Source organism: Aspergillus candidus (assembly GCF_002847045.1).
Source record: "Aspergillus candidus strain CBS 102.13 unplaced genomic scaffold BDW47scaffold_11, whole genome shotgun sequence".
In the NCBI taxonomy this organism is placed as follows: domain Eukaryota; kingdom Fungi; phylum Ascomycota; class Eurotiomycetes; order Eurotiales; family Aspergillaceae; genus Aspergillus; species Aspergillus candidus.
The window spans coordinates 67,638-80,765 of record NW_020194016.1 but is presented as its reverse complement, the minus strand read 5'-3'; the positions used below and the strand labels follow the sequence as shown (position 1 = coordinate 80,765).

Genomic DNA, 13,128 nt, shown 5'->3' with positions numbered 1-13,128 from the left:
GCTGAACAGGCCGCTGGCTCTACTGGCGCTGACTCTACCGGCTCGTCCGCTGGCTCATCCACTGGCTCTGGTTCCTCGTCTGGCTCTGCTGAACAGGCTGCTGGCTCTACTGGCGCCGGCTCCTCTTCCGGCTCCGCCGACCAATCCACTGGCTCCTCTGCTGGCTCTACCGGTTCGGCCTCTGGCTCTGACCAGTCTACTGGCTCGTCCACCGGCGCGTCCGCTGGTTCGTCTGGCTCATCCACTGGTTCGTCCGCTGGTGCCGTCGGTTCTTCCGGTGCCTCCTCTGGTTCATCCACTGGCGCCGCCGGCTCCGGTTCCTCGGGCTCGGGCTCCTCAGCCGGAACCTCCCGAGTGTCCTCCTCAGCCGTCATCCCCAGCACCCAGACTACCGCCCACCCCGGCCGCCCCAACGTCCCCGTCAGCTCCGGTGTCTCTCGCGCCCCCACGCTCGCGTCCGCGCGCGCCTCCTCCATCGTCGTCTCGTCCACCAAGGCAGCCGTCTCCTCTCACCCCACCTCCGGCAGCGAGTCCTCTGAAGGCTCTGGCTCCGGCGTTGGCTCCGGCAAGTCCGAGGGCTCCGCCTCGTCGTCGGCTTCCGTGCCGCTCGCTACTAGCGGTGCTACCCAGCTGACTGGGTCGGTGTTTGGCATTGTTGTGCTGATGTTTGCTGTTGTTGTGGCGGTCTAATTTTGCCTCCTTCCTTCCTTACCTTACTTGATCCTATCCATACTACTCCTACTGTACTACTACTGTGGTGGAAAGAGATTCGGGGCGTTTTGAGATCCTTTTGATTATTACTATTTTTCTTCTCACTTGTCTTTTAGATTAGAAGTTAGGATCCTATTATATGGTAAATTGTCGTTCGTTTAGATTGGTTATTAATTCTGGTTTAATAATTTGTATTGGTCATTATTGTAGTGCTAAAGTAAACCATAGATTGACTGAACATGACTCGACACTCTCGAGTACACTCTGTACCAGAGAAAAAGTCTGCTTTCTGACAAGAAGAAAACTGGTAGGCTAAACTATTGACCAAACTCACTCTTTACTCCTTACCTTAAAAAAGTAAGGTACCGATCCACATCCATCCCAGACAATCCAATCCACTAGAGTTACATTCAAGTGACGGTAAACCAGAGATCAAAGAATTGTCACTCCAATGCGACTCAAACCCCAGATCATGGCCAGTGTGGAGTCCTTCCGAAACCGGCATCCATCCACTGTGCAGAACCACTACTACCCGGCCTACTGCAATTCCTACTGTGACTTCCTTCGGGTGTAGTGTTAGAAAGAGAGAGAAACCTGAATTGGAGGAGAATGAACCATGGATGGTCGAATAGTGGTTTCGAATCGGAGGATTGACTGGTAGGGCTGTTTTCAACATTCTTTGCCTGTGTTGGGAATGTTGGATCTGTTGGTTGTAGTTGGAACAGTAAGGGAGGGGAAAATTGAGGAATGTGGGGATTTGTTAGAATCTTCTTATGTAGTTCATAGAATAATTAGAGCTGAGTACAGGTAGAGTAACGTTTCAGTGTCATCATGGTCTGTCGTATCGTGGTTGATTTGCATCACACCTATGTATCTCAAGGTTCAACGCCCTCTTACTTGTAGTAAAACAAGTACGGACGAAACTGAGGAGATTCAGTCTCCCAACTGCGACATATTGTCAATATTGTTGCATGTTTTGATCTGGTTGATGACTGATAAAGCAACATCGAGTACGGTATATATGCTTTCTTAGTGTGGTCCCTGACAGTAGAATTGCCCTTGATCAGATCATGGGTCCAAAAGAGAATGTCTGCTCAATAGATTCTGATACATTATATAGAAAATAACGGCTTGATCTGATAGTTAGACGGCAGGCCCTGGTCATTAGACGAGTGTCTTGAGATCAGGGTTATCACATGGGCATGACTTGTATGGTTGTGAGGCGACATTATTCTCCAAAATGATGTAGATTGCTTATGCATGTAAATGTGTACCGTTCAGTGGACTGGTGATCATTTGTATAGACGTAATTAGGCAATTGCATCGCATGTATATGTCCATGTCAACCCAGGACGCCGATGCAGTGTGGTGTTTACAGTATGGACAACAGACGGCAACGATCGGCGAATGACGACATGCCCCTCAACGACCAATTCTGACACTCCCCCTTCAACAACCGCATCGCAATTAACCAGACCATTGACGACCATGACCACCCCGTATCCCTTCAATCCCTCCTCTTCCCAATCCACTCCCGAATCCAACCAAAATGTCAAAGGACACACCCCCTCCCCTCAAACATCACGCCTCCGCGCCATGATGCGCGAAGCCCATCGCGACCCGTCCAAAATCCTCGCCTTCCCCTGCAGCTACGACGGGCTTTCCTCGCGACTCATCGAGGAGGCCGGATTCCCCATGCTCTTCCTGTCTGGCTTCGCCGTCGCCAGCTCCTTCGGCCTCCCCGACACGGGATACATCGCCATGGCGGAGATGTGCGCTCGCATCCAGGAGATCGTGCGCGTCACGTCCATTCCGCTCATGGCTGACGGCGACACGGGCTACGGCAGTCCTATGAATGTTAGACGTACGGTGGAGTCCTTCGCTGCGGCGGGCGCGGCGGGCGTTATGATTGAGGATCAGACTTGGCCTAAGCGTGAGTTCCCGTTATCAACCTATTTGGGCTGTGTTCAAGGGTAGCTAATGTAATCTGTCAGGATGCGGTCACACAAAAGGGAAATCCGTCGTCTCGCGAGGCGAGGCCTACGCGCGCATCCAGGCTGCATGTGACGCGCGCAACGAAGGCCGGGATATCTTCATCCTGGCGCGCACTGACGCCTTGATCCACGGGTGGGACGAGGCGATGGCGCGCGCCGCCGAGTTTAAGCGCATTGGGGCCGATGCCGTCTTCGTCGAGGCCCTTCCGGACAGGGACGCGATGACGCGGTGCGTCAGGGAGTTGGACATGCCTATGCTGGCGAATATCATCGAGGGCGGCAAGACGGAGAATCTCCCTGCTGGGGAGCTCGCTCGGATGGGGTTCGCTGCGGTCGCGTATCCGTGGACGCTGGTCGCTGCGCGGTTGAAGAGTATTCGGGATGCCTTGGAGGGGTTGAAGCGGAGTATGGTGGATGGGACGCCGCCACCGCAGATCCTGGGGTATTCGGAGATGTGCGAAGGGGTCGGATTTGACCGATATTGGGTGAGTTGATTACAGTTATGTACGGGAATAGTTAGGCTGACAATCCTGCAGGACCAAGAGACCCGGTACGAATATACGGAGGAGGGCTTGGTTCACCCGCCTCAGACTAGTGAAGGAACTTGATATTGGCTTCTGCCTACAACTCTTGTCCAGAGTCTTCTGTCTGTAGAGAGTAAACTCGGTGTTCGGACTGAGTGTCTCCGCATACGTCATAACGGGGAGATTCATATCCCCGACCGAGATTATATCATCAGCATAACGCATAATTGGAATGCATAACTCAGGCACAAACATGTGATCTTTCTTCTTTTCTCTTTGGCTTCACTTCTATCTCTCTTTCTCCTCACTTCTCTTCGTCTCTCCTTTCTCGTGTCTTTTTTCCAGAATATCCATTGTCATCATCAGAAAGTGCATAACTCGGTACCTTACAAAATGCCTAACAGGGATGCCATCCCTGAGCGGCCCAGATGCCTCCACTTCGGCCTCGGCCGATTTACTCAAATAATCAAAGAAATACAACTGGTTGCACCAAGTCTGAGCGCCGATCCCTAAGGTTGCCGGGTTATGCTTAGCATAATTCCTGCTCGGTCCAACTATTGCCTGTACCCCATGCAACTCTGATTTCATCGGTCTAGCGTTATAAAACCCCGATCCACCCAGCAGTCAGGTTTTGGGGTACAAAATCACACCCCTGGACAAGGTTTTTCAAACCACCTCACTGTCAACTGCCTACAAAGCGACATGATTTTAGAGAGCATCCACTCGCCAGTGGCGGTCATTGCGACCGCCGTAGTGGCCCTGCTCTACCTCGTCTCCGTCCTCCAGCGCAAATGGGCCCAACGCCGCATGGCGCGGGAGAACAACTGTCTCCCCCCCGTGCGTATCATGGGCAAGGATCCCCTTTTTGGCCTCGACGAGATCTACAGCATGATACAAGCCGGCAAAGATCATGTCATGCTGGACCGCGCGATCAAGCGGTTCGGTCTCTTCGGCAACACATTTGCCAGCACCCGCATCCGCACCAACCTCATCTTCACCTGTGAGCCGCTCATCGTCAAGACCATCCTCTCCCTCAAGTTCAAGGACTTTAGCCTCGGCAACCGCATCTCGTCCTTTGGCCCCCTGCTCGGCCACGGCATCTTCACCACCGATGGCGCCCACTGGGCGCAGTCGCGTGCCATGATCCGCCCCAACTTCGTCAAGGACCAGGTCGCCCACCTCGACCTGTTCGAGGATCTCATGGCGGACCTCTTCGACCTGATCCCCACCGACGGAAGCACCGTCGATCTGCAGGATCTCTTCTTCGGCTACACCATCGACTCCGCCACCGAGTTCCTCTTCGGCCACAGCGTCCACAGTCTGAAGAAGCGCCTCTCCCGCGTCAACGACGACAGCAAGCCCGATTTCGCCGAGGCCTTCAACTACGCCCAGGACGCGACGGCCATCAAAGCCCGTCTGGGCGGCCTGCGTCGCTTCTACCGGAATTCCAAGGCCGACGAATGCAACCGCGTCTGCCACGAGATGGTCGACGAGTTCGTCGACAAGGCCATGAAGGTGCGCGACCGCTACGACGAGGAGAAGGCCGCCGGCGCCGGTGAGTCCAACGGTCGATACTACTTCCTGTCTGGACTGGCGCGCCAGACCGGCGACCGCCGTCGCATCCGCGACGAACTGATGAATGTTCTCCTCGCCGGGCGCGACACCACCGCCTCCCTACTGAGCAACATGTTCTTCATGCTAGCCAAGAACCCGCGCATCTGGAACAAACTGCGCGAGGAGATCGCCACGTTGGACGGTCGCGCCCCTACCTACGAACAGCTCCGCAATCTGACCTATCTCAAATACTGCATGAACGAATGTAAGCAACCCCCGAAAATGAGTCAACCATCCTAATTTCCACACTAACATATACCAGCCCTTCGCCTCCACCCCGTCGTCCCGTCCAACTCCCGCCTAGCCGTAGCCGACACGGTCCTCCCCGTCGGCGGCGGCCCCGACGGCAAGTCCCCGGTCTTCGTGCCCAAAGGCACAATCGTCGCCTACAGCGTGTACTCCATGCACAGACGGGAAGACATCTACGGGCCCGACGCCAACGAGTACCGTCCGGAACGATGGGCCGACATCCGTCCCGGCTGGGAGTATCTGCCGTTCAACGGCGGCCCGCGCATCTGCGTCGGGCAGCAGTACGCGCTGACGGAGGCGGGCTATGTCACTGTGCGTCTGGCGCAGCGGTTTGCGACGCTCGAGAGCCGCGATCCTGGACCTTGGGAGGAGAGTCTGACGTTGACGCTCTGTTCACGGAATGGGACGAAGGTTAGTGTACGGCCTTGATTTGCCTTGATCTGTGAGTTGATGATTTATGATACTGTAACTATTCTTGTTGCGTTGGCATTGTAAATTGTGATTGCTAGTATTATGTCTCTATCTGTCTATATCTATTATCTACTTGCCGTGCATGCCTCGCCTTGGGCCAATACCAACCTCGATATGTCCCCTACTCAAGCCCACCAGCACGGCCACCATTATCAGCAATATTAGCTCTTTTTGGAAGTCCCCTCCTCTCTATCCCCCGTAACTCTGCCAAACAACCCCTCCTCACTCTCCTCCCGAAACAGCACCCGTCCACGCATCTCCGCCCCCCACAACTTATCCCGATACACCTCCCACTGCGCCTCAGTATCAACATCTACCTCATACCCCTCCGCCCACGCCTCCAACCCCACCGCAACATCCTCCTGCAACCCCCCAATATTGAACATCGTATCTGGATCTGACTCTTCCTCATCTTCCCTCTCCACAACCCCAGCGGATTCATCGAAGAATCCTACCCGTCTCAGATACTCCACCCTATCCATCCCCTCTCCCTCCCCCTCCCGATCCTTCCTCCACACAACCCCCAAAAGCAGCTCCAGTATATGCGGAGGCCGCAAATACCGCATCATACACCGCACAAAATACATCCAGTTCGTCCCCACCGGCTCCTCCTCATCGCAGAACTCATCGAACGCACTCGTCCCACCCACCCACGTCACAATCACGTCTTTCTCCTGAAATACCTTTCGCCCGAGATACCCCCACACGAACTCGACTACCTCCAGCACGTCGACCTTTGTCGAAAGGCTTCGCGAACTCCCCGTATCCGTCCACTGCGTCCAGATGTGCTCGAAGCGCGCGTTGCGCTCGGCGCTGGAAGAGTACGATGCTGCGCGCGCTAGACAGAGCGTTTCGATGACGGCCCAGTGGAGCGTTAGGGCTTGGTAGAAGCGCTCGTAGGCGCGCCACCCCTTCTTCCGCTCCGCACTATCAATCGGGATAGTAACACCAGCTGGGGGATCCAACGGCGCCTCAGCAGCAAGTCGATCCCGATACCGATTCGACTCCTTGAACTGCGCTCTTGGCGGGGTGGAGTTGACGTAGGACGCGTGCACGGACTCATCGCAGTACAGCCCGAAAAAGAGGACTTTCATACCGTGCCACCGGGCAACTGTGTCCCAGACGAATTGGTCTGACATGTACTTGTCACTGTCTAGGAGGGAGTCTACGTGGGTGAAGATCTTGTCTGACGGGCGTAGGAAACCCATTGTTAGGTTGTTGTTGGCGCCGTAGAGTGTCTCTAGGGTTGAGTGGAGATCTTGGAGGTAGCTTATTTGGTGGTCTGTTTTGTGGTGGGGGGTGTTTTTCTGGATTTGTTAGTTATGTGGTTTATTACTGTAGGCTTTACGTGGGATAGTATGAATAAATTATTGATGTCTTAGTGAAGGGGATAGATGGGGAGGATGCATACTATAACCGAGCGAAAGATCTCAACGCGATTCCGCGGCGCGTTGAAAATCGCGTGCATCTGCCGACATGTTCGCGCCAGGTGCAGCACGTCGTCGATGTTGGATGTGTTGTGGTAGATGCTGAGGAGGATTTCTGTTGGGAGGTGGAGGAGGTTTGGCATTTTGCATGCTGTTGTATAGTTATAACGATATATGGTTTTATTGTCTGGTTTTGATGGGATTCTGCTAGAATTCCACTGTAGGTCATTATCGCGGAGAAGGTTGATGGGTAGGGTCCACTTAACCTATCTACAAAGCCAATAGGACGCTTTGTTTACTGTCGACGCATCTGTAGGTACGGAGTAGTAGGAGATGTTTTAACTAACTAAATAATGAAGGGATTACTACTCAGCTACAAGATATCATGACATTGGATTTTCGTCAATCATTGTATACTTAGTGTGATATATGTTATCTTTGGTCTAGCGGATAGTGGCTGTGCCAAGATTTACTGTCGATCTATATTGCTACAGCCGATTATATTCTGACGGTATCTACTACGTATAGTTCTTGATACATATGTTAAGGAACAAGGATTGCAAGACGACTTGGCAAGCCACATCAACGCCTTAGACGCAGTTCGGTGCTTGCACTGTTGAAACTGGGAACCAACCAATACACTTGCAGAGCGTAGCCAAGCCATGCATCTTGATGGTAGTCAAGCACTAATGTTGGGCAGGAGGATCGGCAATAATACTTAAGACACTGAAGTAAAGCTCAGCGGATAGGCAGTAGGCAACCAGTCAGGCAGATCAGGTCTGCAAAGCAGATACATCGAGCATGCTGTCATGAGTCATATGTCCACCCGCTGGGCGGACGGGTATATCTCTTACATCCCCGACCGCATTGAAATCACTCTCACAGCCTCTGCCTTACGGCGCAAAACGAGTCGGTGGAGGTGTTGAGAAAGGCAGCTGCGTAGGACCAACCGGGTGACTTTGGGCTGCATCAGACCACTCAGGTCGAATGCAAATTCCGCGGCGAATGCTGTCTGCGTCCGGAATTGCAAGAGAAAAAGAAGAAAAGTCGATCCCATTCCCTCAAGTTTGCTCCGCTGCCGCACCAACTCCAATCACAGAGTTCAGCACGAGCAGCCTTGCGCCTGACCATCACGGAACTGCAGGAGCGGCCATGGCCCGGCAAATGATATTGCCATTCGGACATCGCGTCGTAATTAGGTAGCCATGCAACCCCCGGTCACAGTCACGGTCACGGTCACGGGGTGGGATGGGGATTTGAGGCGAAGTATTCCGATGCAGGCCCGATGTGACTCTCAGTCCCCGGCATTCCCTGTCAAGCAGGGCTTGGGAGGGGGAGGGGGCATGCTGTGGACTTCCGACCTTGCATGATCCTTTCTCTCCCACTGGTGCCCTTCAGGTATGTTCCGCTGTAGCATGATCCAGGGTCTCTACGCCGACGTCACGGTGGCAGCGCCCCGCCGGAGAACAGGGGAGGAGCCGATCTGGGATCGGAGATGGTGAGGTTCCACAGGTCTGCTGCCGTTGGGACCGGGCCGTCTTTGTTGTTTTGTTTTCATGGTCGCATCGTAGGATCGTTTGCCTTTACTCCGAGAGCTCTTTGGGCATGTAGGATGTAGGAGATATTCCCTGGCCAGGATCCCTAGACGCCACACCGCCAAAGGAGGGAGGAATGACCGTCGGGAATCATTTCCAGGGATCCCGAAGTGGACCGACACGATTGGATTCGAACGATGGCGGTGTGGATGAGGAGGGAGGGGGATGATGGAGTAGAAGTGGCGGTGAAGCTGGGCCGTGATGGAGACAAATTTGAGTAACCAGAGGATAGGAGGATAGGAACAATGTCAATCGTGAGTCTGTCATGGTGTTGATCTGATTGACAGCTGAAGAAGTCTGATGTCATGACGACCGTGTATAAAAAAGCCGGAGATGAGCCGGCGAATCAGACGGACAGGCATCGCTATGGGCGGTTATGAAAAATGGTACATTGGTATAGATCAATAATCGTCAACAAATCAGATCTGAAAGAATGAGTGAAGAATGAGTGGATCTCATATATTCTTTGTTTTCTTGTATGTTGATTTATGAATTGGTGTTCGAAGCAAAGTACCTTACTGTGGGATATGCCAGTTGACGGAACCCAAACAATGAAGTCACGGAAAGTAAGAACCAATAACAGCCTGACCGAATTCCCGACATGCTGTCCCACAGTATCTTGATAGATCGACTCTAATAGTCTCCTAGGTATATAGGTATGAAAGTACCAAGTGAAAGTACCCATCGAATAAGTCTTCCCCGTCCAATCGGAATCCCAATCCACTGATAAATGATCCATCCATGATCCATCCGATCTATACCGTTGTCTTTGATCCACGCAAGGGAGACTGAAAGAACGACCCGTCTCCCCGGCACCGTTTCAACCATCCATGACCAAAGTACAAGGTCCGAAATCATAATAAAATGAAAATGAAAAGAAAGGATACAGACCCAATCTGACGGGGAAGCCGGGATCCAAAGGAAAGGGTACCCGCCCTTGGTTCCATCCCGAACCACAACCACATGGCGATGTGCGACCAGGTCTATTCTGACCAGGTCGACTTTGACTAGGTTGAAGGGGACGGGAAATGATTGACAAAGATCATGCTGGTCAGAGTCGTCTCGGAAGTGGAAGTGGATGTGGATGTTGGTGGTACCATCATCGTGACTCTGAATCCTCTATAAATACTTCTCTCCCTGTCTTTCAGAGCTTCTCACAACACACCATCATCCTTCTATCCTCTGTCTCTGTCTCTTCAGTCTCAGTCTCAGTCTCAGTCTTTTCAACCTTTCTGTCACTACATCTCCTTGTGACCACTTGATCCCATCCTCCAATATCTCCGACCAAACCTCCAACCAATCTACCTAGCTATCATGGACAAGACAGACTCAACCAAACAACCAAATGGCACCGTTTCTGCCTCTGATCTCGCTCAATACCAAGCCCGCTGGGAGCAAATCCACAACGACACCATTCGCCAGATTCAACAAGCCCGAGGTATGATCCCAACCTTCCATCCCCCTCCTCATAGTAGAATTCAAATCTAACCTAAACAGAGAAAGAAAGGATGGTCAACGGTCAGGCCCAAAAGTCCAACCTGTCGGGCTAGCCTCGCGCATCTCCCTTCAAACGCGTTATCATGATCGTTCTCGCATTGGATTATCGGCGGAGTTGGGTTATTCTTGGCATGGGCGTTTTTGCATCGCTTCTTTTTCTTCTTTTGTTGTCTTATATACCACGAGCGTTTACTTAGCATTAAACTCGCATTTGCATCTAATTTTTATTGAATATTACAGAGTAGATTGACTTCTACAGCTGTCGGGACGTATACTACGCATGTCCGCTCTAGTATCAAATCTTCCTTTCTCCTCCTAATCGTTCTATGTTTTCTGGAATTCTATGCTATAATCCCCTAGAAGATCTGTTTGCTTCCAACAACTAGAACAAAAAAGCAAGACACCCGTCCTGAAACAAAGTGGAGCCGGCCAACTCAAGCAGCGTCCCGGTGTAACCAGATGGATCACGCCTCGCGTTGTTGGCTGATTTGAGAGTCTTCTACTCAGTCTTGGGCGGATATCCAGTTGGGCATCGAAGTGTCAACATGATAGACTATATGCTATACTGTATACCGGAAACAAAGCTAGAATCCTCTATAGGGTGCGTCATTTCTTTAATCCATCCATGCGGATAATTCCCAGCAGACTGGTCAGGATTTAATAATCCCTGTCTTCAAATTTATACATATAAAATAATATATAAAAAAATATATATATGAATGATTGAAAAAATAAGACCCACAGTGGATGTTCTAGAAAGACGCCAAACCCGCCACCAAATTCGAGCTATCTATTGAGTTATTCTTTTTCGTTCCGTTGGTTTATTATAGCAATTCGATCAGTACCATCAAAGTACTTTGTACCCTACAGCCGTCTGATTGATCGTCCTCGTTAATGGTCTTTGGAGGTTGCCCTATCCTCCCTAATACCTAGTTGATTCTATACGGAGTAACTATCCGTCGAACAGTTCCATCTAAACGATCGGAAAGTGGTCCGATCTACCTTACCCTGATGTCCACCGGCGATCATCCAGCCCAGATCCGATTAAGAATTGGAAAAACAAAAAGATTAAATAAATCACTTGGTGGATTCGTTCGTATCCACGGGTTATTACATATGTCTCTTCGCCGTTGACACCGGAGCGATCCTTTCAGCCCTTTTTTTTTATTTATTTTTTTATTTATTTTATTTGCGTTATATCATCTGCCAGATATAGGTTTGTTTATTTCATCTTGTCGGTGTTTTTTATTCATCTTATTTTCTTTCTTTTGTCTCATTCTGTTTTATTGTTATTAAAAGAAACTGATGCCTACTTAGGACCTACAGTACTATAAAATACTCCAGTACTAAGTCCGTTGATCACTTTGACTCCGTCCCACTCCGTATTTGATATGAATACCATAACTTAAGTTGTTACCACCTGGCCTACATCAGCCCTTTACCGCTAAACGAGGATACTCGTAGCATCAAGTATTGAACACGACGGAGTACTCTCCGACGAACAAGAATAAAAGAAACACCCGCTGAATGTCCAATTTCATCATACAGGGTATCGTAGCAGCCTGTTCTATATCTATCATACATACATCTATTATAATACATGAAGGGGGAGTCAGGAGGCCTCGCCTCTCTTCGAGAAATACAATCACCGTCCCTCCAGGACCTTGAGAACCAGCTCATACGTCCCAATGGTAATCGCCGCCGACGGCACCGTCCGGAGAAGATGCGCCGTCAACCCGCCGTACAGCGCGATCATGCCCTCCTCCTTCAGGATCAGTCGCGCGCACTGGAGGATGCCTGTGTACTTCTGTCGGCCGTCGGCCATGGGGGCCTGGCGCAGTCGGGTGCGAATAACCTGTTTAATATTAGATCGACTGTGCAATGTATGGTGAAAAATGGGGTGTTACCTCGTGAGGGTACGCGATCAAGCATGCGAATAGCTTGGAAAGTCCGGAAGCTCCGCTCAGCGCCAAGCCCTGAACTAGCTGATTGTCCTTGCTCCCCTCGAGGTCGATTTCCTTCGCCATCAATCCCTTGATCTTCTCGTACATCGCGAGATGCAGCGTCGTTTCGATGGTGCCCAGATAGCTGGCCGTCAGACCTCTGTAGAGACCCTTCGGGCCTTCCTGCTGTATAATCTGCTTCAAACAGTCCAGACTGTTCTTATATCGCCGCGCGCCGGCCTTATCAAGCTGTAGACGGGTCTTGACGACCCAGATCGGGTTGGTGGCGGAACCCGTCGCCACGCCCGCACTGGCGGCCGACAGGGCATGCACCAGCGTCGAGTCCTTCTCGAGCCCCAAGAGCTCCGGATAAAGACGCTTGCAGTTGCCGTATGCGTAAAACTTGACCGCGCTGGCGGGGACAACGCCCGTCAGACTGGGGCCGAGGCCCTTGAACATCCCGCGCCAGCCTTCGACGGCATGGATGTTGAAGAGGATGGCAAACGTTTCGCGGAAATGGACGATGGATGAGCGGTAGAAGGACTGGCGGAACTGGGGATGCGGCGCTTTGATTGAGCGACCGGCTGACTGGGTCTGATAGTAGTCGGTTTGTAACCTGCGCGTTATCGTTTGATTAGCCTTGTGCGCGGACATCGCGAGGATATGGACGTGTCAGCATACCGTGTTCGGAGAACATCGAGCGGACTGGTCAAGACCGCTGTGACCATACCACCGGCTCTATACATATCAGAGATTAGCATATCGCAGAGACAGGCATCGGTGAGAGACATCACTCACGCGCCGGCTATCAAATGAGACCATGATCCGAAAGCTGAACCGCCCTTTTGGCCAGCCAATTCATCAGTCGGAAGAGTCGGGGGCAACGAATCCGAAGCCGGATCGGCTGGGTTGTGGACATGGGACTGCATATTCTCAAGTATGACGAGATCGACGCGTATCAAAAGGGAAATCAAGCGTCCTCTGCTGCTCCAGCAACTTGTTCTTTTATGAAGGAAAAGAAAACTTAATCATGGATTTTCGGTCTGGCCCGGTCGGGGAAATTCTTCTTTTTATTTTTTATTTTATTTTTTACCTTGTAGCCA

The 13,128-nt window shown here is 51.6% G+C and overlaps 6 protein-coding genes across 6 annotated transcripts in view; 4 read left to right on the top strand and 2 right to left on the bottom strand.

The window, feature by feature from the left end:
- bgt2 (GPI-anchored beta-1,3-endoglucanase EglC) overlaps positions 1-905 on the top strand; it is a 2,653-nt gene extending 1,748 nt beyond the window's left edge. Inside the window, exon 2 of the mRNA XM_024811855.1 lies at positions 10-905. Within this exon, the coding sequence (XP_024673771.1) occupies positions 10-690 (681 nt within the window). The 3' untranslated portion in view covers positions 691-905. The remainder of the gene's footprint in view (positions 1-9) is intronic.
- A 1,294-nt stretch (positions 906-2,199) lies between these two features.
- On the top strand, positions 2,200-3,313 carry BDW47DRAFT_116280 (isocitrate lyase/PEP mutase family protein; the record flags this gene model as incomplete). Its single annotated transcript, XM_024814901.1, has 3 exons — positions 2,200-2,644; positions 2,706-3,190; positions 3,242-3,313. The coding sequence occupies 3 exons, from the start codon at positions 2,200-2,202 to the stop codon at positions 3,311-3,313; spliced, it is 1,002 nt and encodes a 333-aa protein (XP_024673770.1).
- A 252-nt stretch (positions 3,314-3,565) lies between these two features.
- On the top strand, positions 3,566-5,577 carry BDW47DRAFT_7650 (cytochrome P450). Its single transcript, XM_024819798.1, has 2 exons — positions 3,566-5,048; positions 5,106-5,577. Exons 1-2 carry the CDS (start codon positions 3,932-3,934, stop codon positions 5,519-5,521), a joined length of 1,533 nt encoding a protein of 510 aa, XP_024673769.1. The 5' UTR covers positions 3,566-3,931; the 3' UTR covers positions 5,522-5,577.
- Positions 5,578-5,724: 147 nt separating this feature from the next.
- BDW47DRAFT_124091 (F-box protein) lies at positions 5,725-7,133 on the bottom strand (the record flags this gene model as incomplete). The annotated part of the gene is made up of 2 exons (XM_024816185.1): positions 5,725-6,870; positions 6,975-7,133. 2 exons carry the CDS (start codon positions 7,131-7,133, stop codon positions 5,725-5,727), a joined length of 1,305 nt encoding a protein of 434 aa, XP_024673768.1.
- Positions 7,134-9,899: 2,766 nt separating this feature from the next.
- Positions 9,900-10,135, top strand: BDW47DRAFT_124090 (uncharacterized protein; the record flags this gene model as incomplete). Its single annotated transcript, XM_024816184.1, has 2 exons — positions 9,900-10,023; positions 10,083-10,135. 2 exons carry the CDS (start codon positions 9,900-9,902, stop codon positions 10,133-10,135), a joined length of 177 nt encoding a protein of 58 aa, XP_024673767.1.
- Positions 10,136-11,591: 1,456 nt separating this feature from the next.
- BDW47DRAFT_102357 (putative mitochondrial carrier protein (Rim2)) lies at positions 11,592-13,048 on the bottom strand. The gene is made up of 4 exons (XM_024811854.1): positions 12,824-13,048; positions 12,707-12,763; positions 11,990-12,641; positions 11,592-11,937 (listed from the first exon to the last, which is right to left on the bottom strand). The coding sequence occupies exons 1-4, from the start codon at positions 12,952-12,954 to the stop codon at positions 11,728-11,730; spliced, it is 1,050 nt and encodes a 349-aa protein (XP_024673766.1). The 5' UTR covers positions 12,955-13,048; the 3' UTR covers positions 11,592-11,727.
- Between the last annotated feature and the right edge of the window lie 80 nt (positions 13,049-13,128).

What these genes read in the sequence shown, in the direction of transcription:
- BDW47DRAFT_7650 (XM_024819798.1), top strand. Translation starts at nt 3,932, where the DNA reads ATGATTTTAGAGAGCATCCACTCGCCAGTGGCGGTCATTGCGACCGCC. An exon ending in CAAATACTGCATGAACGAAT is followed by an intron (nt 5,049 to 5,105) that starts GTAAGCAACCCC and finishes AACATATACCAG; the next exon opens with CCCTTCGCCTCCACCCCGTC.
- BDW47DRAFT_102357 (XM_024811854.1), bottom strand. Translation starts at nt 12,954, where the DNA reads ATGCAGTCCCATGTCCACAACCCAGCCGATCCGGCTTCGGATTCGTTG. An exon ending in TCTCATTTGATAGCCGGCGC is followed by an intron (nt 12,764 to 12,823) that starts GTGAGTGATGTC and finishes TGATATGTATAG; the next exon opens with AGCCGGTGGTATGGTCACAG. An exon ending in TGATCGCGTACCCTCACGAG is followed by an intron (nt 11,938 to 11,989) that starts GTAACACCCCAT and finishes AATATTAAACAG; the next exon opens with GTTATTCGCACCCGACTGCG.